General features: G+C 41.7%; 1 protein-coding gene across 2 annotated transcripts in view; it reads right to left on the bottom strand.

Moving 5' to 3' along the window:
* Window positions 1-14,432: 14,432 nt before the first annotated feature.
* HNF1B (HNF1 homeobox B) overlaps window positions 14,433-23,173 on the bottom strand; it is a 59,478-nt gene continuing 50,737 nt past the window's right edge. For both annotated transcript variants that reach the window (XM_088455955.1, XM_088455954.1), the window contains exons 6-9: window positions 22,094-22,235; window positions 19,898-20,089; window positions 17,598-17,716; window positions 14,433-14,495 (exon numbers count right to left, since the gene is read on the bottom strand). In XM_088455955.1, coding sequence (XP_088312081.1) covers window positions 14,475-14,495; window positions 17,598-17,716; window positions 19,898-20,089; window positions 22,094-22,235 — 474 coding nt within the window. In that variant the 3' untranslated portion in view covers window positions 14,433-14,474. The remainder of the gene's footprint in view (window positions 14,496-17,597; window positions 17,717-19,897; window positions 20,090-22,093; window positions 22,236-23,173) is intronic.

A 23,173-nucleotide genomic window follows, 5' to 3' on the forward strand; every position in this document is an offset into this window, starting at 1 on the left:
TGGGATGTGTACTATTTTACAGTATGCTGCTCCTCTTGGATCTGTTATCTAGGGGCCTGATTCAGAAGTGATTGCTACTGCACTCGCAGCTACGATTTCGCACGGAACACAACTGCAAAAATCTGCTAATACTTGCATAAAGCACCGCCTACATAAAGACGCCCACTGCTACTTTCTCATATCCGTCCACTGTCGCTCTTCTGTTTAAACATCGGTACCATCAACGCACATCGACCACTCATGCAGCATTTACACCAGTTCTGTCCTGCTGCAGACACTGCAAGTCTCTTCACACACAGTGGGCTCTCAAACTACGTATACAATCGCAGTGGCTAATTTATGCACACCCAAGCACAGGCGTTCAAACGGATAGGCCCGCCTGCGTGCTTCCTACCCCTCCCCCGTCACCACCCCCAAACGCTCACAGCCTGTCACTCACTCTGCGATGGATTCCTCTGGAATTGCAGTGTGATCACAGAGCAGTTGCGAATGCTGCTGAATTAGGCCCTAGGTTTTATAATAGATCAGCACCTACACTTGGTAGCCACTCTGTGTCATCCTTCTATAATCCAGAGTCCCGGGGCTCATTTGATAACTTTGTATTTAAGTGCAAAATTTGCTAGCCTTTGTTTAATTTACTATTTGGTTGCTATGATCCACTGCAAATGCACCTAAATGTGGATTTAGTAATAAATCCTATCATGCACTGCATTGATAATCTAACCTAGCGTTGTCCATGATGTTATACATAGTATGAGACCAAGAGGCCTATTTATCAAACTTTTTAAATAAAATTATGTAGAAATTGCAGTTTCTGCATAATGATATGGTATGTAACTATGTACTAATAGCACAATGCAGGAGATTACACAGAAATCTCAGGCAGAGTGCTAATTAGCACTGCAGATTGTAGTTTCAATTATTTTCAATGGAGGCTACGATCTGACCCTCATGTGCCAATCTCCCCAGTAGCTTACACCATCTTCAGATAGTGTAAACTGCTTTAAGCCTATGGAGGCTTATGAGAAGGAGAGGAGAAATTGAGTTGATTAATAATAAGGAAGAAGGATTTGATAAAATCTGAGTTCTGGTCCTGAGTCTCTAATTAAGTTACAACAGTTTGTTAGATGTGTGTAAACATGATTGGACCTGTACACCTGTAAACATTTTTGTATTTCATTGGTGTCACTTTCAATTTTATAAATAATGCATCTTGTAACTTTCTACCATATGTCTGGAACTATTAATATGCTGAGTGTACCTGAGTGAGCATGAGTCCTCGGTTTTGAGAACCTGCTATTGCCCCTTACAGCTGATGCCAGCAGCCAGCTGCATCATCGCACTAGTACAAGTCTTTGAAAATATTATTTTAACAGTGTTTTTGCAAAATATAAATTTCAATAAAATCATCTATTACAAAATCATTGTTGTCCTGCTAATAACAAAAACAACAGGATGTAACTATGCATGGATTTGTTGCTTACATTATCTGAAAAAGTAATAGCAAAAAAAAGAAAACAAAGCCAACAATTATGAAACATTTGTTTATTAACATTTATTTATTAACATTTATTTATATGGCACCAGCATATTCTATTGCGCTTTACATTTGGGAACAAAACTGGGTATAACGGTCAGACAGCTTACATTTTTTCTATAGAATTATTTTTCAAAATATGTATATGAAAAATATATTTATACATTTTATTTAGAATAGTAGATGTTATATATACAATAATGCTTTATTATTTAGACTTATCACATGAAAAAATAAACATTTATGCTCCTACTGTTTGCTTGTCATTAATACACTGTTACCCAAAAACATTTCATAATAGTTAGACCCATGTTTCCTAAATGCAATCAATGAATGTATCTTAATGTCAGCCATATTGAAGCATGCGAGTTTATACATTGTACACACTATCTGTATTTGTTATTTGTAGGTATTTGTCATCATTATACAAAAAATTATGACTATACTGTCTTATTTGGAAAAAGAGCTGCAATATGTCTGATTAAATAAAGGTCCACAAGTACTGCAATTTCCTAGGGGATCATCATTCAAAGAGAAGCCATTGTTTGGTGTGTTCAGTCTAAAAAAAAGTTAAATCACTTTGTTTATGCTGTATTGTCTTAGCTAATATGCAAATAACTACCAATGATTATAGCAGTGACTCCTGACCTGAGACCCCTGCTGTGCCCTCCAAACCATTAGCAGGCTTCACGTCCTTTAGATCTCGGTATGACTTGATGTAGTGTCTATTCTCTTTGAGGAAAGAAACATGCTCCTCAATTCATTTGCCCATTTCCACTTTCTGTTGCTTTGTCTTGTCCTTCTGTTCCCTGTGTTGTAACCTGGTCACAACTTCTTGACCCTGTGCCCCCACCCACCCCCCTCAGGTCTTACAACTCCCTATACACTAAAAGAAAACTTTTGCTTTTCTTGTCTTAGGCTTAGGGCTGTGAAACAACTTCCAACTGAGCAGTGGCTTGAACTACCTGCTTTGTACACCATTACGTTAAGTCATGGCTTAATCTATCTTTTTAATTGACATGTTAAAAACTAGTTTGCATTCACGAGGGTCAATTCAATTAGGGGCGACCGGGGCGAAGTGCCATTACAACAGTGTGAAAATGCCAGCAATGGCAGCTCATCTCACCCCCCATCTCACAGATTTTTGTACACAGTCATATGGGTCTGCAAACAAAAATCAGAAAGCCCAAGGCTACCGTAAGTGCTGATCTGCTGGGTAAGCCAACTTACCCCTATTTGTATCGATCCCATGGTGTTGACACACAAATGTTTTCTCTTTATTTTACTTTTTTTTACACTAAAAGGAATCTGGAAATAAAGTGTAGGTCTCCTCTCCAACATGCGCTGGGTCTGATGCAGCTTGTAGATTTGTCTGTCATGAGGTGTATACTAGGAGCAAATATCTGTGCTAATAATGGTCATTATCAGCAGTCAACTTTGCAGTGTTGAAAAAAAGTTTTAAATAAATAACTGTTTTTTGAATACCCACCCCAAAACTGATCTAAGCATCAGCATATATAGCCTGGGCTGGTTGTGGTAACTTCCCGAGATGAACAGCATGGCAGGGCCGTAGCTAGGGTAGTGCGGCCGGTGCCATCGCACAGGGCACCACAGGGCAGGGGGCGCTGTTTGGGCCTGTCAAATTTCTGTTTATTATCATTCTTGCTTGTAGCTTCCTCTTATTTCATCCCCAGCATTTCCTGGTCTCTCCTATCTCTTCCCTGGCCCTTCCCCATGAAACCATGACCCTTTTTGGGTGCATTATGGACCTTATTCAGAGGCGGCCGTACGGTCTACGACCGCACGGCTGCCTCGATGTTTTGCCAGTGCGCATGCACATGAGGGAGCTGGCTCCCTCGTGCGCATGCGTGAGACCCGCTACGACCGACAGCGCTGGTCGTAGCGGGTCTCTTTCCAAAGGGGGCGAGCTGTCGATGTTGATTCAACATCGACAGCTCACCCCGATTGGAAGGCGGGCCGCGGGGGTGGCAGCCCAAATGGAGGCGTTTTGGGGGAGGCCCCACTGACATCACTAGTGATGTCAGTGGAGAGCTTCCGGCTCTGACAGAGCCAGAAGCTCTCCAGGGCTTACGACAAGTGAGACCCTACCCTAGGGTCTCGTCGTAAGCCCCGATGGTCGCGATGGTCTCTGACCATCGCGACCATCACCCGAGCGGTCGTTAGAGCTGTGGGTGTTAGCCCACAGCCTAACGACCACAACAGAGGCGGGCGGTCAGGATGCAAGTGGCCGCCCAGTTTCTGAGCGACCGCTTGTATCCTCCGACCGCCTCTGAATGAGGCCCTATGTCCCTTTGAAAAATGAGGGGGGCGCTAATGCTCTTTCTGGCACAGGGCACCAAAAAGTCTAGTTACGGCTCTGCAGCATGGACTCCTGCAAACGCCACACCAGCACCAGAAACCTGCAGTGTGGGGACCCCCTATATTAACGTGACACAGTGCCGGCTTGTTCAGCTTAGGACTGATTTCCCTAGGGGAATCAATGCCACAAAAAAAGTCCCTACTAAAAAATAAATCCCAGTGCTGATAGCACTGGGGCTCCTCCCAACATCAAGTGAGGTGAGTTTTGGGCTAATAGTGTTAAATACAGTAAATAAAGAATTATAATATGTGGCACTTGTAGTCACAGCAGCGCTGGCAACCATAAACTGATTGAGCATGCTGATGCTTGTAGAACTACAAGTACTAGCATATCATACTTGCCCATTCTCCGAGAAACCAATGGGAGACTCCCGAAGTAGGGCGACAGCCTCCCGGGTCTCAGAAAAGTGGGCAATCCTCCCGCAACCCAATGGCCTTCAGCACTTACCCGTGAAAGTGAGCAGGCAATGGAGCACGATGACACAACTTGCTATGAATTGCTTCATCACAGCCCCGTCCCCAGCTACAAAAAGCAGTGAATTGTAGAAAAATATCACAGGGCTGGGGCCGTGATGACGAGATTCATGCCACCCCGCTCCCAATCCGTCCACCTGGCTCATTCTCTCCAGGGAACTCCCGGAGAGGTACTTGCCATGGTCGGCAAGTATGTAGCATACATATGGCTGCCAGAGCATGCAGTCTTTTGTAACTACAAGCTCCAGCATGCCCTGGCATACAGGATCCTTCTGTGATCTGTTTTGCCACATAAAAATAGTTTAAAAAGAAAAAAAAAAGCAGACACTGTAATAAAATGCTTTATTTAAATAAAGAGCTTCCCAGTGTGTTAGTTTCCAAAATCTGCAGGGATCTTCGTCTTTCTTCAGGTTTTTAATCCAAATGGAATTTTTATACACATGGACAATACACACCTGCTTCTAGTAGGCCATTCAGCACTAACCAATATGGAGCAGCTTCACTCTGGTTGCTCAGAGTGTGAGTAAGTCACTCTGAATGATAATTTGCAGCTAAACCCCAAAGTTTAAGCTACAAGGATCTTCACTGATATAATTGTTTTAAAAAAAAGATCATTATTTTTTTTCTACTATAATACACCAGGTTAATAAAAGATTGCCACCACCTCATCATACACTTAAAACTTAAATGTAGGTTTAATTTTGAATTGCACATATCATAATTATTGTACCCCATTATTTGTAATATATTGTGAATTTGCTTAAAAAAAATTTTTTTAGTTTAGTGTTTAGGTTTTTTTCTGTTGTCTGATATGATTTTTCCTATTCTTCTGCAGTCAACTATGAAAAGATTTGAACCCACCTTCCAAATATTACATACCGATTGGGAGGGACTGTCATTTATGTAAGTTTCTCACCTTTCAGTTGATTATCTGGGGCTGATTCAGAGTTGCACGCAAGTCGACCATAGTTGCAGCAGCATTGTGTGCTTGGAGAATGCAGGTGCATGTCTCTATCGATCGATTCGCTTTTGAAAGTATGTGCATTTCACCCAATCCTATGCTCAGGGGCATTTTGAGAGAGGAGAGGGCTCATGTCTTGACCATCGCAACCATCTTCCTGGCCGCTCGCTATAGCTGTGGGTGGTCACCCACAGCTATATGAGCGGGCAGGAGGCCGCTCTAAAAATTCAGAAGGACGGCCCTGATTCAGAGCGAGCGCTCTGTCAGAGCGTCCGGCTCTGAATCAGGGCCTCAGTATGGACCCCCTACTATCTGGCAGCACAGTAGATTGGTTTGGTGCCAGAATGTACTGTGCATGCGTGGGTCTCCAAGACAATGGCACCCACGCCTTATTTCCGGGGTCATCGCTACTGAACAAGTCACCAGGAAAATGGTCGCTGCCATTTCCCCAGTGATTTTTGCTGCTCTGCTGCAGTGGCCTGGCGCTGGAGACTGAGAAGAGGTAAGTATAACAAAATTTGGGTGCGGGGTGTGCGGTGTAGGGCCCCCTGGACCCAGGGACATGCGTGCACCAATTATAGATATACCATTGCCTATGCTTTGTACAAGAGATTGTATTAAATCAGACTGATCTATCCACTCACCTTTAAATAGCCTACAATTCTATCAGTGCACCTGCAATAAAGCCACTGAACACTTGCATCCTACATGCAAAGGCCTGGCTGCCGCCCAGCTGTCGCCCTGCTATACCAGCTCAGCCACCTTTGGAGAGTTTCATCTGAGATTTTTACAACTCTGAATCACCCGTAGTTGTTCATAGTCGTTATGTATGGCTACAGATGGCTATGTATGGCTACAGGTGGCTATGTATGGCTACAGAAGGCTATCTATGGCTACAGATGGCTATGTATGGCTACAGAAGGCTATGTATGGCTACAGATGGTAATGTATGGCTGCAGATGGCTATGTATGGCTACAGATGGTAATGTATGGCTACAGATGGCTATGTATGGCTACAGATGGTAATGTATGGCTACAGATGGTTATGTATGGCTACAGAGCATGCGCAGTGCAAAAAATAGCAAGAACTTGAGCAAAACTGACTTGTGTACAACTTTGAATCATGCCCTCTGTGTTTATATTCCTGCATCTGAATTCAATATGTTCTCAGTTTAGTGTCCTTGTTACAGGTCTAAACATTACTATCTGTATTGTCCTGTGTTTTGACCACAGTGTGAGCTTCCTGAGATTCCCTGACCTTCTATTACTGAGCATGACTTTGTCAAACTATCGAGATATTCTTGTTACTCAACCTTGTCTTGCCTCTGAGTATGTCCTGTACTTCTTCTCCTGTTCTGGGATTTATTGGGAAATGACAGCAGTGACCAGTAGCAATTTTCACATAGAGACTTAAATAAATAAGCTACAGTCAGTCAATATAGGTAACAGGGCTGTAACTAGGGGTGTGCAAGTGTTGCTATCGCGCAGGGTGCGGCAACGCTGCAGCCCCATGGCACCTGCATTCGGCTTGCCAGTAGTGTTGCTGCAGACAGGGTCTTCGAGAGGGGAGGGAGCGGGTACTAATTACCAGGTCCGGCCCAGCTCCCCCCTCCCTCTTACCTCACTGCAGCCCAGCACATGCTGCTGTGTGCTGGGCTGCAGCCGAAGCTGTCTCCTATGCTTGCGGGGGAGGGGGGAGCAATCACACTGGTCGCACCCCCCCCCCCCCCCCCTGATGTTGCGCCGCTGCAAAAATCATGTTTTTAATCCTAAGGAGAGCATGGCCACGCAGCCTGCGGTTAGGCCACCCCCTTCCCCGGGCCCAGCATGCCTCTCAGCACCCCTGGCTGCAGAGCCGTCTGGAGTGTCCATGGGATGCTCCCGGTATGCACACTGCAGCCTGTACAGCTGCAGTTAGTGCCCTAAGGATGCTCCGGGCAGTGCTTTACTTCCTAATGCTGGTGACACTGCCCCTTGGCAAGACATTCTGGCATCACAGCTTCAGTGTGGGGCTGGCACAGGGTGGCATAGCGCCAGAGCCGTAACTAGACTTTTTGGTGCCCTGTGCCATAAAGAGCATTGGCGCCCCCCAAATTTTTCAAACAGACATAATGCACCCAGAAAAGGGACATGGCTTCATGGGGAAGGGCCAGGGAAGATATAGGAGAGGCCAGGAGATGCTGGGGATGAAATAAGAGGAAGCTACAAGCAAGAATGATAATAAACAGAAATTTGATAGGCCCAAACAGCGCCCCCTGACCTGTGGTACCCTGTGCGATGGCACTGGCCGCACTACCCTAGCTACGGCCCTGCATAGAGCCGTGCTCCAGCCCTGATAGGTAGAATATCTATATCCTTAATCAGGGATTGATTGCTGTGGGACCCAGTTGAAGGGTAATAGTCATCATTTCATGGGGGTCTTGCAAGGTAAACTACCCACCACCTTTTATACAAATGCTTGAAAAATACAGTGAAAATCATGTTTTACAGGTAATTAGTTATAAATTAACCAGAGTGTATACAGCGCTTGATTGGTTACAGTTATAATAAAATATCAAGGATTTCCCCTGAAATCCTGCAGAAATACTGAAAGGGCTTATTCAGAATAACACTAGACTGATATGCCTAGCGGGATGTCACTTTGTACATTTTGACTTTTAATAAAAGTTGATATGTCACTGTAGTCAGTAAAAAGAGGTGCACTAGGTCCTTTCTAAGTTTTTTTAAGACTTTTATTACCCCCAGGGTTGCCAAGACATTTTGAGGGACATGGCCATATCTGCCCTGAAAAAGATCTACTGGTAACATTGTGCCATGTGGATGTTTCTCTGGCTGTAGACTTCATGGCTGCATTGTCCCCTCCTCTCTGCGCCCCTGTTACCTCTCGCAATAGTATCAGCATTGGCCATATTACAATGGCCCATCTCTGAAACACATTGACTGCTGGCATCTGCAGAGCCCGATTGGCATGTGCTGTGTGCATGTGTCTTCAGGAGCTTACCACAAGCTCTGTATCATGCATGGCCTTTATTTACCTGCTTCTCGCAAATGAGACTGCTGTCTGTTCTTGGATAAGTTTTCATTAATACTTATACTTTCTTTTAAGATAAGTTGAATGAGTATCAACAGTGACTATTATTTAAAATGGATGCTAATATAGTTCAGTACATCAAATTTATACCAGAGACATTTGACATTATCCATATATTATTGTAACTATTTGAATTGTAGTTTTATTGTACATGAAGAAAACATCTTAGCAATCAACGAAGTAATAGTTCCCTCATTACTAGCTTTTCATTGACTTCTTAAAGAAGCAATATAGGTGCATCTTGGTATTGGTCAGGTGATATACATAAATTTCATGTGTCTTCTAATTATGTTGACTGTGAGTGGTGATGTCAGAGACCAATATCTTCTAGTCTATACATATATATAAATATATATATATGTATTATATATATCCACACAAAACCACAAAACAGTCCGGCACTCTGCTGGTCTCTAAGGACCTTTACCTTGCTCCGGGTGCCTTCCTCTGGGAGTATGCATCCCCAATGTGTAGGTACCATTAAGAACGGCACTCCGGAGGCTTTGCAAAATTGTGTGAAGCAACATTGTGTTCATTTTCAACGTTTTGGGGCACGGCAGCCCATTCCTTGATTGTGTATCCTGAGGAAGGGGTCACTGTACGCCGAAATGTTGAAAATAAAAACAATGTAGCTTCACTATATTTTGCAAAGCCTCCGGAGTGCCGCTATTATTGGTACATATATATATATATATATATATATATATAACACTGCTCCTCACCTCTGTGGGGGGAAATCAGTTGCATTGCGCACCGGTGGCCACTCAATGGTGCCCAATTGATCAATTCAATTGTTGCTCCAGTCGGGCATGCACAGCCACCAGTGCTGAGATTTCTACTCGCAGCTAGAGCCGGTCCTAGGCATAGACAAACTAAGCAAATTCCTAGGGAATTTGGGATGCCTAGGGGCATCCAAGCCAGCCTAGGTCTGGTGGAGGTTTAGTGCAGGCACTGTCGGGGCACCTGCTGCCGGCTGTACAGAGACTCTGGCAGCTGCTATTGCTGCTGCGCAGCGTCCACGATTGAAGCTCACCTGACAGCTCCATTAGAGGCCTGGCAGCAGGAAACAGTGAGAGGGCAGTGGCGGAACAGCCGGCGGCAGTTTGTGGGGGCAGGCACCTGGACGGCGGCTAGTGGAGTCACACCTCACAGCTCTGGGCTTTGTCTCCAGCAATCATTACACATAGCTGTGGCCTGCCAACCTGAGACGGGAAAAGCGGGTTGGCTGCCTGCATCTTACTGTACTTCGAGTCGGACGGCTCTGCAGAATGCGCTTAAGTAAAAGTAAGTTTGGAACTGGGAGAGGGCTGGGGTGCTCACTGCTGGGAGAGGGCTGCTCTGCTGGGACAGTGATGATGGGTGAGGGTGGGTGCTGATGCTGTGCTGGGTGAGGGCCCCTTCCGTGAGACCAAACTCCTTTTCAGGATCCCACGGGGAGGGGGGCACCACCCAAAATCTTGCCTACGGCACTAATTTGACTAGGGCAGGCTCTGCTCGCAGCCCCCCAAGCTAGTAAGTAGAAATTACCGAAAAGTGACCAATTTGAGCGCCCAAACGGGACTTTTCATGAGCGCGACAATGTCTCGTCATTTTGACGGGCTGCTAACTAGTAGTAGTAAAATACCAAATAATAATTCAGCAGTATGGACTCTCTTCCAAATAAAACACTAAATCCCTTTGCTATTGGTAAAAAGATCTTAAAAGGTAGTAATTCTGAGTTGTGTTCTGTATTACTGTATTATGATGATCAGAGGAGTAACTACAACTTTGTGGGACCCTTAGTAACATTTTTAATGGTCCCCCAATGCTTTTAGAGAGACACCACTCTCCGAGGAGGTTGTTCATTTTATGCCCCATAGTAGTGCACTATTTAATTTTATACCTCATAATAGTGCCCTAGTTTACATTATGTCACACAGTACCCATATTCATATTATGCCACACTGTAGTGCACCCAGTTCACATTATGCTACACAGTGCCCCCAGTTCACATTTTGCCACATTGTAATTCCCCCAGTTCATATTATTCCACATTGTACAGCTCCAATTCACATTATGCCACACAGTTCCCCCAGTTTACATGAATCCACACATAGCAATGGCATCCCCTGAACATACTACTCCCCAAGTGGTGACAAAGGGCCAGTTTCAGAGATAGACACAAATCCTATAGCGACTGCAGAAGGCTTGTGAAAATATGCTAATGACTTAGCTAATGTATTGTGCACTGAGACACCCTCCTCCAGAGTCTGAAAACCACAGCTTATTTACAAAAGCTGAAACAACGGTCGCTCATCAAACTTCTGTCTCAAACAGAGCGGCTTTCCTAAAGCTGGCCAAACATCTAAAGATTATCTGTCCAACCAGCCAACTAGTAGATTGGTTGGAATGAAAATCTGGTAAGGAATACAATCAGCAACTTGCTCCCAGACGCTGAAAAATGGACCAAAACTGTTGTATAAACAAATAGTTTAAATCAAACATTTAACAAACTTGTCTGACGACCATTTTCATCTGTTTTCTGGTATTTAGGAGTAAATTTCTGATCATCATTTACTCCCATTCCTTACCAGATTTTCATTCCAACCAATCAACAAGTTGTTCTAGTGTGTGGCCAGCTTAAGACTCCGAGACCTCTCCAGTGCAATTGAATTAGCAGAGAATGACTAAAGCATGCCCAGTAACTCACTTTGCAAAACAAAATTTCTGCGACCGCAGTCACTAATTCATCGTCACGCTTGCAAAAAAAGCTCCACTGTGTGCAACATCGTGTCCATCACTGAATCAGGCCCTAGATTTGTTTATTTTCTATTCAATTATAGTAAACCTGTATTATTTTTTAAATAACTAATCTGATCTATATTTAAACTGAATCTATATTTCATAGCTATTGGCCATTATAGACAAAACCACATGCTTAAAAACAAGGCAACAGATAGTATTTTATACATCTTTCTGGTTTACTTGAAAAATTGACTTTACAACAAATATAAATATGATTAAAAAAGATTGGCTTCAATTTCTTACAAACAAATAATATATTACAAGAAATCATCAAGTGAAATCTCCCTTCCCTATAGAGGACTGGGTCTTTGGCAGTAATTTAGTGGGCTGATACTTTCTCAACTTGTACTTTAAGTTTCTAGTACAGGTGGGAAACAGTTTCGCCACAAAATCTGTAGTGGGAATAATTTGTCCAGTGTGAATATGTTTGACACATCATTGGAGACACATATTGTTTTACACATTACAATGAAACAAAAAACCAAATGTAAATTAATACTGTTGCGTATAAAACATTGTCAAATGATCCTTTTTTTAAAATAGACATAAAATACACTGTATGTATTTTGTACAGTTATAAATGCTCTTTTAAATCATAAGGAGATCATAAATAATACTGTTTATAATGAAATGACGTAGCTGTATTATATTATATCTCTGCTATGGTTTAATACCTAGTAAAAAAAGGTAACTGTCAACATCCTACATCTAAGTCCCTGATGTAGCGATGTTTGTTTTTTTTCCTTCCTTTTCTCGTTGACCTTTGCTCCAATTTAGTAATTTGATGGTATGTATAGACTTCCAATCTTCCAAAGACAACAGTATAAAGGTACTAGTTTGTTCAATGAGGCAAGATAGCTGGGGGTCACATGATGAACTCATGTCTGCTGTCAACTGTAGTGAGTAATGAAACTAACATTGTGATTGGTCAGGCAACATAAACTTAACTAGGGTTTATGTATCAAGCAGTGAACAGTGTGGCGATGTGGACAAGTGGTGAAGTTGCCCATAGCAACCAATCAGCTTTAATGTAGCATTTATCAAGTACAGTTTATAAAATAATAGGTAGGAGCTGAGTGGTTGCTATGAGCAACTTCTTCATGGTCTACTTCTCCACACTTTTCACTGCTTTGATACATAAACCCCATATCTGTTCTACTCTAAACATATATTAAACAGAAATAGTTACTATAAATAAAGGATCCTTGGGGAACACTGTATGACAGTTTGAAATGTTAGTTACACAGAAAGATAAAAGTATTGCTCACAATTTAGACCGGGAGGCCAAGTATGTACTATACAAACATGAGAGTCATGTAACTTTGTAAGTATAACTGCTTTTTTAATTCAAATATTTTCCCTGAAAAGGTGCAGAGCTAATGCTGTACATCACAGGTGCTGCATCTAATATTGTATCTTTTTCACTTCTGTCCCTGCTTCAAGTGAAAACTGGTTACAAACAAATAGATGGGCTCACTTGGTCATTTGGATTTAGCTGAGCTCAACTGGATTTTATAGACAGGCAGCTAGATCACTTGTGGTGCTAAAGAGGAAAGTCACCACAAACATATGCAAAAATATAGGTTAGTTACCTTTAAATATTTTATAGAATTTATTTCCATAGTTTGTTTCTTTTGATTTTCAATAGAGTATTGCTCTGCTTTGTAAAAGTTAAGGCACAGTCATTCTGTTTGACCCATGTACTCCTCTGTATTTGCCTTGCTACTTATATGCTGCTGTTTAAAAAGAGCAATATTTGTCCTGATACTGCTTTAAAAACGTAAGAAACAATTTAAGTATCAGAAGATTGCATTTGGGTACGTCAGTCGGATATATGTACATAAACTACAGATTGTAAGGCTAATGACCACCCTATTTTAATGTGTGTTCTCCAGTAATCACAGTTACCTTCAATTACTATCTGCCTATGGGAGAAGACTTTGATATTGTGACCTGAACTTTGGACATGTTCCCTAGCAGCTCCTTGCTATGGGTACCATCTAAGGTGAATTTCCATTTTTTGTTTTATAATGGCATTAGCTTTTATAATGAATGGCATTAGCTTTTATAATGAATGGCATTAGTTTTTATAATGAATAATGTTAAGGCAGTGATATAACAGTGATAAAAGTGAATAAAATAAGGAATGAAAATAGGAACATCAGTATTTGCATTGATGACCAACATGATGTATTGACAGTTTCACGGATTAGTTACAAGCTGTTGTTCTTTAATGTGCTATAGGCTGGCACATCCCTTGTATTCAGATTATAAATATGTGTCTCACACTTTGTTACGTTTTCCTCGTCAGTGTTCATTTCTTCTAGAAAAATGTCCAACCAAACAAACATTTGATTAAACAGAAGCATATACATAAAGGCTACAGCCATAGGAGCCATCTTTTAAAAATGATTAAGTATGCCCCCATATGACTGAAATATGTGACGCATATACCTGGTTATTGGCAGAGGCAACACAAATACTGGGAGTGCTCAAGCACCAACAGAACTGGGTCCTATGGCTACAGCAGAAGTCTGCAAGGAAGCCCTAGGTCACATATAGGTTCCAATGATAACAGCAAGTCATGGACTGCATTAAATGCAACACACATTTGAAAAAGTTTTGTGCAACACTGCAAATTCATCCCATGGCTTTATGCATATTGATCAAAGTTTTTTTCTTCTACAGATATTTGACCTTTCCCTTTAAACAAGCTCAAACATATTTATGCATTATATACAAAATAATTGCACTTTGTTTACAATTTACAGCTATTCAACAGATTAACGTCTACGGCAATCATTCACTTTTTTATCCCAACAATTACAATGGCTCAGTTCAGCTTTGTGTACAGTTTTGGCTCCTGATTTTCCAGTTTTCATGGCACTGTTCCAGCAGCAGTCTGTGTACCTCATGGGTTCCTCTCACAAATAAGTAATTGCATTTTATCACACTCCATCTCCATGTCATGTCTGGGGCACGAGGCTGAAGTAAAACTCTCAGGTCTTGAAATCACCTGAGATGGAGACTGAAAGTCACGTGTTATGCTGGCGATCACAGTATCCATCTCTAACACATTTCCACCTTGATCAGAAACTCTGGCCCTCAGGTCCATAGCAGCCAGCATCTGAAATTGATCTTCAGTCAATTCCTTATGGCAACATCTGAAAGTCCTATATGTTACCCCGAGATGTTGTGAAAAATTGTTCATGTTGCTTTGCAAAAGGTTAGGTAAGTTCAGTAGAATATCACCAGGCTTGCAAAGGACACTGCAAGGGAGAAGAAGAAAATATGTACTTTCTGAAACTGGATTTGATTATGATAAATTACCCTAATTTAGCAAAATGATTTTATGGCACAGCAAATGAATTTTATGACAGTGCTACTTGGCCATGAAATATGCCCTATAGTGACAGAACTAAGGTACATAGGTAAGCCTGGAGAGGGCTTCAACAACCATCAGATCTGTGCAAGAGCAGGAAGGACACTTCCCAACTATGGAATGAGAAATACCTGGAGGACTTTATTGCCCTAGGGTTGTGTGCAGTAACATTTGTGAATATGGACTGTGAGAGCCAAATAAAAGGATCAAACAGGGAGAAAAAAAAATGCAGCTTTTTTTTTCCTGTTCATAGCAAACATTGTTAGCAAGATAAGATGCCACCATAACTCTATGGTGCATCATAAATTATACAATATCTACTATTTGCATATATAATATGTACACCTGAAGGATAATATGGGCAATTTGCAACTCTTCAGTGGAAACCACATTATGGGGAGATTTGGTAAGCAGCAGTTTTGTGTGTGGTTTCCATACCACAAATCGCATGTGCTACTCAGAGCCAAACTGCCAGAAGTACTGGTTTGGAGGCTGACAAATCATACCGCATGCCATGTGTGGCCACTTTACAGCAAACCCCAAACCACCAGAAAAAGTCACATCCAGTTTGAGCTATCTGGCCTGTCAGAACAGTAGGAAGTATAAGGTACATATTATTAATATTATTTTTAGTTTAAATCATTATATTTTCATTGGTTTTAAACAGGGAGACATAGGGTATGGAAAGCAAAAAGGGCAAAAAGAACCATAGGGAAATACAGAAGATACAGTGCCATAACAGGGCTTCCGAGCAACCTGTGCCAGCCCCACCCCCTGAGCGCATGATGTCATGCAGAGAGGATGGAGCCAAGAGCACTGGGCAGTACAACACTGCCTGGAGCGTCCTAAGGATACTCAGAGAAACTGTATTTACAGGTGGCAGGGTGCATGGCATGCTTGGCGCTTTCTTCGGATGCTCTGGGCAGCACTGCCCCTGTGATACTTGCTGCAGGGTACTCATTCAGGCACCCTGCCAGCCAGAAGCAAGGGCCGTGGGGCAGAGACCCCTGTGCAGAGGCACTGGTCACACACCTCTAGTTGCAGCGACGAGTAGATCTCTGGACCTTTTTATGGCTGTTAGTATTCTATGGGCTAAAAATTATAACAAATATTATACTGTCCATATGCCTGAAAATATTCAGAGACAGTCTGAATTAAAAAAAAATAAATGGATGACTTGTTTAATGTTGCCCTTGTCTGACAGAGCCAATAATGAAAATGTAATTCCATGTATTCCCGGTGAGCTCTCTTTTAGATTTCCCACTCTTTGTAGTCAGGAGAAAAACATTTATCTAACCCCACAAATCATAATCAGTCAGGCAATCAAGCACAACAAGGCTCCGTGGAATACTATTTCCTTGGAAGGTCTTATCAATCCATCTGGTGGGCACTCAGCCCTAACCAAACCTGATTAATTATTCATCTTGCCCAAGCCGACTTTGATGCTTGTTGAAACAAGCCCTACAGATGCAGGACATAATTATCTAATCCAAGTGCATTACAATTCTGCCCGTTAGGATGTCACAACTACCCATAATTACTGCTCCACTGAATATGTCGTGATTAAGGTTGAATTAGATTGTCTTTCCTTTCTACGGCATCACTATTTCTTAGTAAACTTTACATACAACTTGCAGTGCTACACAATGTCTGCTTACCACAATTAGCATTTTTACATTAATAGTTTTCTGAATTTAGATATGTGTAGTATTTCTGCAGCTTTCTTGCAAGGTGCTTTGCGGGTACAACTTACATGACAGGCCAATCTAGTGAGGGATACAATGGATATTTACATTTTCTAAACCAGGTGAAGCAGTGCTAGCTACATCTTTATAATAAACTGCATAATGGCTTCTGGCAACTGTCACAAATATAATGGACCAATGTGTTAGTAATGTCAAATAACTTGGCCAGTTGGGCTACCAACAAAGATGGGTCCAGCTGAGGAGCTTCAGGAAAAAGACAGGAGACAAACTGCAGTGAGATGAACACTTTCTCTCACACAATGCTTAGGTACTGCATTTGCCTTATATAAAGGCTGATTGCTCCTGATGGATTACTTTAGTAATGGGGGCTATGGTTTTACCAAAGATTTTAGTCATAAGTTGAGCATTGAAATTGGCCTATAAATCCTTAGACACAGGCAGTGTTGGACTGAGGCATAAAGGGCACACTGGGAAATGCAGTGATAGGGGCCCATGCTTAAAAAGTGTGGTTATCACCCACAGTTGCTTGGCTAACCATTAGGCAAATCTTGTTGTAGCATCAAGGAACAATGTTTATCAGTGGTAACTCTAATAACTAACCCTCTATTAGAGTAACAATGTACAATTCAGTACACAGTCTGGAACATGACACCTAGAGGAGGGGATGGACCCCCAGGCAGTGGGGTCCACTGGGGATTTCCCCCCTGTACCCCAGTGGGCCAGTCCAACCCTGGACACAGGTTATCTATGATTTAGACCCCAAACTCCAACTTCTAATAATGGAAGAACATTTTGAACCTTAAATTCAAATAGTGAGTATAATCTATCTTGTATTATCATGATGTTGATTTTATTTAAATTAATGCAGGATTTTAGAATCATCTGATGTTATGGTAAATGTTATCTGTGCATGTGAAAATAACCTTTACTATATACAGTATGACCTTCCAAGTTTTGCTGGAGCGTTATGACATGATTTCCATTGTGAATGGGTGCTGTGCATGCCTGCCGTGGAGTACATGGCATTGAAAAGAAAAATGATGGGATTGGGGTGGTCCAGCTCATCAGAAGTGCTAGACATGCTCTTGTGAATCGTGACCATGCCCCCTTATAATCATGATTCATCAGAACATCATGTTTGGAGGTATGGTAGTAGAGCACGGAAAATATGTATATCCATGAACAAAATTGTTCCATTTTAAAGATTATAAAATTATACCGTAACATAATTAATGTGTGCAGAGTGTGAAGTCGCAATAACGCCAATATCTTCTGTTGCTTACCTGTTTACTGGAAGACATGTTTGATAATGTGCTGATGCTGCCTGAATCTGTGACAACCATGGCTGAAGGAAAGCGGGATGTGTGTGAATACTGGGGGGGTTCCTGCTTGTGTGCATACACTATGGACACCAAAAAACACAAGAACAATATTTATTAAGTTCAATGAAACATTTCTTATTCAACAAAGAAGGAAGAGCTGGCAACTCGCTTTTAATTGGCGATGCAGCGTGTACTCAATATTTGTAGAAGTCCCACAGAATGTATTGTAAACAGTATTAAAGCATACTAAATAACAAGCAGTAATAAAGTAGTATTAGTAAGCAAAAAATCACTATTACAATGATAGTCCAATCTACATTGCTTCTACATTGTGTAGACAGTTTATTTAGTGTAAGTGACACATTGTATCTGTGCAGGTGTACCTTTGACACACAACATATATAGGGGTATATTTACTAAAGTGCAGATTTTTAGAAGTGGAGATGTTGCCCATTGCAACCAATCAGATTCTACTTAACATTTATCTAGCACCTTTTAGAAAATGAAAGCTAGAATCTGATTGGTTGCTATGGGCAACATCTCCACTTCTAAAAACCTGCACTTTAATAAATTTACCCCATAAACATCTTTGGCCACTCAAGGTGGAGAAAAATCACATTTCTAGAATGTATAGAGAAATGTTGAAGGTGATTATAGAAACCGAGTCCTCCATTTTTTGTGTGTTTAGATATTTTTTGAATCCTTTTTTATTTAAAGCTCAGTTCACATATGCGCAGAAGCAGTGCTCTGGTAGTTTAGTATACACCGCTGCACATGGCGAATTGGATACCAAAGCAATGCATGTCAGATGGAACACAATGATGAATATGCCCCATAGTAACAATCAGGTACTTAAAACAGGAAATGAAAACAAATGGCAAAATATTGGATCTGAGTTCATTTTTATTTTTTTACACAGCTTAGATATTATGCCATTAATGGGCTGGAAGAAGAGAGCCTTATTAAAACTTTTTTGTTACTTTAAATGTCATGCAGCCAATAATTTAAATCATGCAAAGAAATAGTACATAGCCTTACTACCACCAGGGGGATTCAATTGTTGCGTGGGAGGTGATAATTAATAAAAGCCCGGTTTTGCTATTCAATTGCACCCTAACCACAGGTTTCTCGTACAGGAGGGTGCAAGCAGAAATGCCGGCACCGGCGGCTATCGTGCTCAGTCAGGTGTCCTAAATAAATATCCGCCAGCTAAACAATTGAATCGCCCCCACTATGTGCACTCAAAATGACAACCAGAGGAGGGCAGGGACACTCAAGGTGACAGAATAACTTGTATCTTTATGGACAAACTGTAATTTATCAAATAGCCTTTTTTCCTATAAGTCAGTTCCTGTCTAATGATATTCTGAACGCAAGGATGCAGGAATCTGAGAGTCTCTACAGATTCCATATTACAGAACTCTGTTGTATTGGCTCGAGTAAATGTCAGGTGCCTTTGTTGCTACATAGCCTATTACAGTGGCAAAGCATTTAGGGCCTGATTCAGCTTAGAATGGAATTGCAAAGCTGCACGCAGGCAATTTTGCAATTCTGTCCTTGCAATTATGAGTCCAAGGATGCAGCATCGGATAATCTGCAATCATATCGGCCAGCTGAGTGATCCATAGGGTCAGGCAAGCCGGCCACCGCAGATAAAGCAAAAAGGCCAGGAAATCTCCATCAGCCGACGGAGATCCTGGTCTCTTCCCTTCCCCCTCCCAATGGCGTTGTCACGCCTCTGTTTCAAGAAACGGAGGCCATCGCCGCCCCCTTCCGCCCACAAATGGCAGCAGACTGTCAATCACTCACAGTCTAATGCCGGACTGCATGAAAAGACGCAGGGCCCGTACTGCACATGCGCAGTATAGGTCTGACATCTGCGCAGATTCCAGACCATCAGGAATCTGCGCTCAGCAGTGCACTAGCATGCACTGCTGAATAAGGCCCTTATAGTGTGGACACCTATTGTCAATTTCAGTATCAGGGCATGCAGAGAATCACCAGCCTCATATGCACCCTTCTTGAAAGCAGATGTGGGTATGGAATGAACTATTTAAACTTTCTGTATGCGTATTGAAATTTTATTTCAAATTAAAATTGTCTAATCAAAATTTTCATTTAATCCCTGTACAAAACTGTAAAAAAAATAAAAAATAAAACATGGATAAGTTGATGTTATTAGTAAAGCAAGACAAAGGCACATTGCCAAATGCAAATCATGCCTAAATAGTCCAATGCCAATACTTTAGCACAGTACTTACTGTGTGAATTCTGAAGCTGAGTCATTGTAGCCATAAATGGCTGTTGTGTCATATGAGCAGAAGAATGTTGCATTATTTGCTGTTGATGTGGACTGTGCAGTTGTGATGAAAACTGGACTGACTGTAAAGCAGCTAGGCTTCCGGCAACACTGTTGATGACAGGGACGCTCTGTGCCTGAGTGGTGTTCAAATCTAAGAACAAGAACGCCACAAAATTATTAATCCTTTCTTGCATGAATTTCTGCTCCAAACATGACAGCCCAATATGCATGTACTGTATGTCCTGATGATTGAATATCAATATTTCAACACTGATATATTAGATAACATAAGGCTTATATATTTCACTTAGATATTGCAAGTGGATCCCTATTGTCTCCATTTCTCAATACTATAGTCCTTGATAATACACATGAAATAACTGTAATAATAACGTTCAGATACAAAAGTAAAACACATTTGGTTGAGTGATAACCCGACATTCTGACGCAGCTTAGCTTAAAAAATAAAAAAGCAAAAAAAGACTGCCTTAGCAAAGTTGCATCAGTCTTAAAACAACCTTGTCTGATTGCTATCTTTTACCATAATAACACCAAAAGTGAATAATGATTAAATACAATGTATCTCTAGCCTCAATTCCAAGCTTTACATTGCATTTGACCAAATCTAGAAAATATTTTCTACAGAGTTAAATTATAGAATTACGTGAATATTAATTACACTAATTACACTAAAGTAAGACTTCATGGAAACATCTGTTTTCATACATCGAGCAAATGATGGTGTAGCTGAATATGGATTGGGTACGGGATGCCGGCTGTCAAAATATTGACAGCAGTATCCTGACAGTCAGAATCCCAACACAAGTAGGTAAGTATACAAAGCCTAACCCACCTTTCCCACAGCCTAACCCTACCACTCCCCCCGCCCCTGCATCCTTACTCTAACTCTCCCTCCCTGCAGCCTTACTCTAACCCTCCCTCTCTGCAGCCTAACCCTCCCCCCATGGCCTAACCCTAACCCCTATTGTCCAACTCTAACCCCAAACCTAACCTTCCTCCTAACCCTAATACTTACCATCGGGATGTCGGCGGCCAGCATTTGGAGCCGGTATTCTGACTGATAACTCTACCAGCCCCGCTGCATCCTTACTCTAACTCTCCCTCACTGCAGCCTTACTCTAACCCTCCCTCTCCGTAGCCTAACCCTAACCCCTAGTACCCAACTCTAACCCCAATTGCCCCTTAACCCTAATACATACCGTTGGGATGTCGGTAGTTGGCATTTTGGAGCAGGTATTCCGACTGCTGTCGGGATTCTGGTACTGGTATTCTAAGCTTCAGCATCCCAACCGCCGGGATGGTGACTACATCCCCTAAATATAAAGCTTAACAACAACAGTATACATCAAAGTTACCCAAACACCACCATTACAGTCCAGATTTTAATAATATCCATGCTTTAACCCAGATGGTTAAATCAAATTGACTTAGTTAAAGTCACCTGTGCTCAAGCATGAGTATCCTTTAAAACCTGGACTGTAATGGCAGAGTTTGGGAACCTCTGGTATACATGATGAGAGATTTTCTATCACACCAAACTAGAGCAGTAAATTCATTATGGTTTTGCAAGATTTTCAGGTGCCTATTCATCATAACTAAAATGGCCCATTATACATGCGGAAAAGCTAGTTTCTGCATATATAAGGTAATGGGCCATTCATCATCAGGGGTCCAATAGGACCACATGATATTCAGCAAACTCAGAAAACGTTTGCCTGTGAGAACAAGCACCATCTTCAGAAGACGCTTGTTCTCGGAGCCCTGCTCCTTCCTATGGGAAGGAGTTCCAGGGCCTCGAAGAGGGATCTGAGTGGATCACTGCACTGCCTTCCCAGCGGCTTTATGCATGCGTGACTTTAGGTCACACATGTGCAGAAGCTGGTGACGGGAACAGGTAATTAATGCTCCTACTCCTGTAGCAGTGTTACTAATCGTGGGGACAGCTGCTTTTGGAGCAGCTGTCCCCGCACCGGTGAATGATGAATTGCTCCGGTGCTAAGCATTCCCTGTGGCGATGTCGATATATAAGTATCCCCAGTCGTGAGGTGGATACTTCATCATCAGGGGCCATATGGCCTCCGATGATGAATAGACCCCTCATTTTCCTACATTCTCTCAAACATATCTTACTTACTTTGTGTTATTGCCATGACTCCAGAAATTGGTGCCATAATTAGGTTCTGCGATTGTTGGTGATTGTGGTGAACTGACTGTGACAAACTGTGAATATTTGTCAAGGTACTCACTGGTGGCAGTCCACCCCCGGAAACAGAGATCTGTAAAGAATGAGAAAGTGTTTAATGCAACATACAAAAATGGCAATCACTTAAAGTACTTGAGATAATAATGAAAAATACTGCAAAGAGATCAAGAAACATTTAGAAAAAAATATACAACCAAACACATCATGCTAACGCACAACAGGTAAATCAGAAACTATAGTCAGATAAAGTATACACAATGAGCCTGATCTAGATTTATGTAGCAAATTAACTAAAGGGTGTATATTTGTCCCTTGATAAACCATCTTGCTATGCAACGGGTACAGATGCAAGGTAAATACTGCCTGGTTTTTGTAAGATATTTTTGATCAACTCAACATACTACCAACCCTATTCTCTTTGTAAACACCGCCTTACAGTGCAATATGGTTTTGTCAATGTGCAAAATTGCACTTCCTATCTGGATTTACTCCTAACTAAAATGTAAGATTAGCAGTAAATACTTATTAACCACAAAAATATTTTTTGGAAGTTAAATTTACATGTATCGCCCCAAAACTAGAACAGCAGCCAAAAAGAGCAGACTTCTTTTTAAATGTGTCGAAGTAAAATGTTTAAAATATATTTTTTATTGGTGTACACTGGACCCAGAATTAGTGAGACAATTCCCACAATAATGGAATATTAGGCATTTGTGGAACATATGTGTAAACTGTTTTACTTGTATTATTTTTATGCCAGGTGCAGTATGTTGTAGACCAGTGATTCCCAACCTCAGTCCTCAAGGCACACTAACAGTCCTGGTTTTAGTGATATCCATGATTGTGCACAGATGGTTAAATCAAAATAACTGAGGTACTAATTAAGTCACTTCTGCTCTAAGTAAGGCTATCCCTAAAACCTGGACTGTTAGTGTGCCTTGAGGACCGTGGTTGGGAACCCCTGTTGTAGACAATGCACCGTCGCTGCCCCATGACACCTGCATTTGGCTT

The sequence above is a fragment of the Taudactylus pleione genome, unplaced genomic scaffold, assembly GCF_031769625.1.
Source record: "Taudactylus pleione unplaced genomic scaffold, aTauple2 ptg000682l, whole genome shotgun sequence".
Classification (NCBI taxonomy): Eukaryota; Metazoa; Chordata; class Amphibia; order Anura; family Myobatrachidae; genus Taudactylus; species Taudactylus pleione.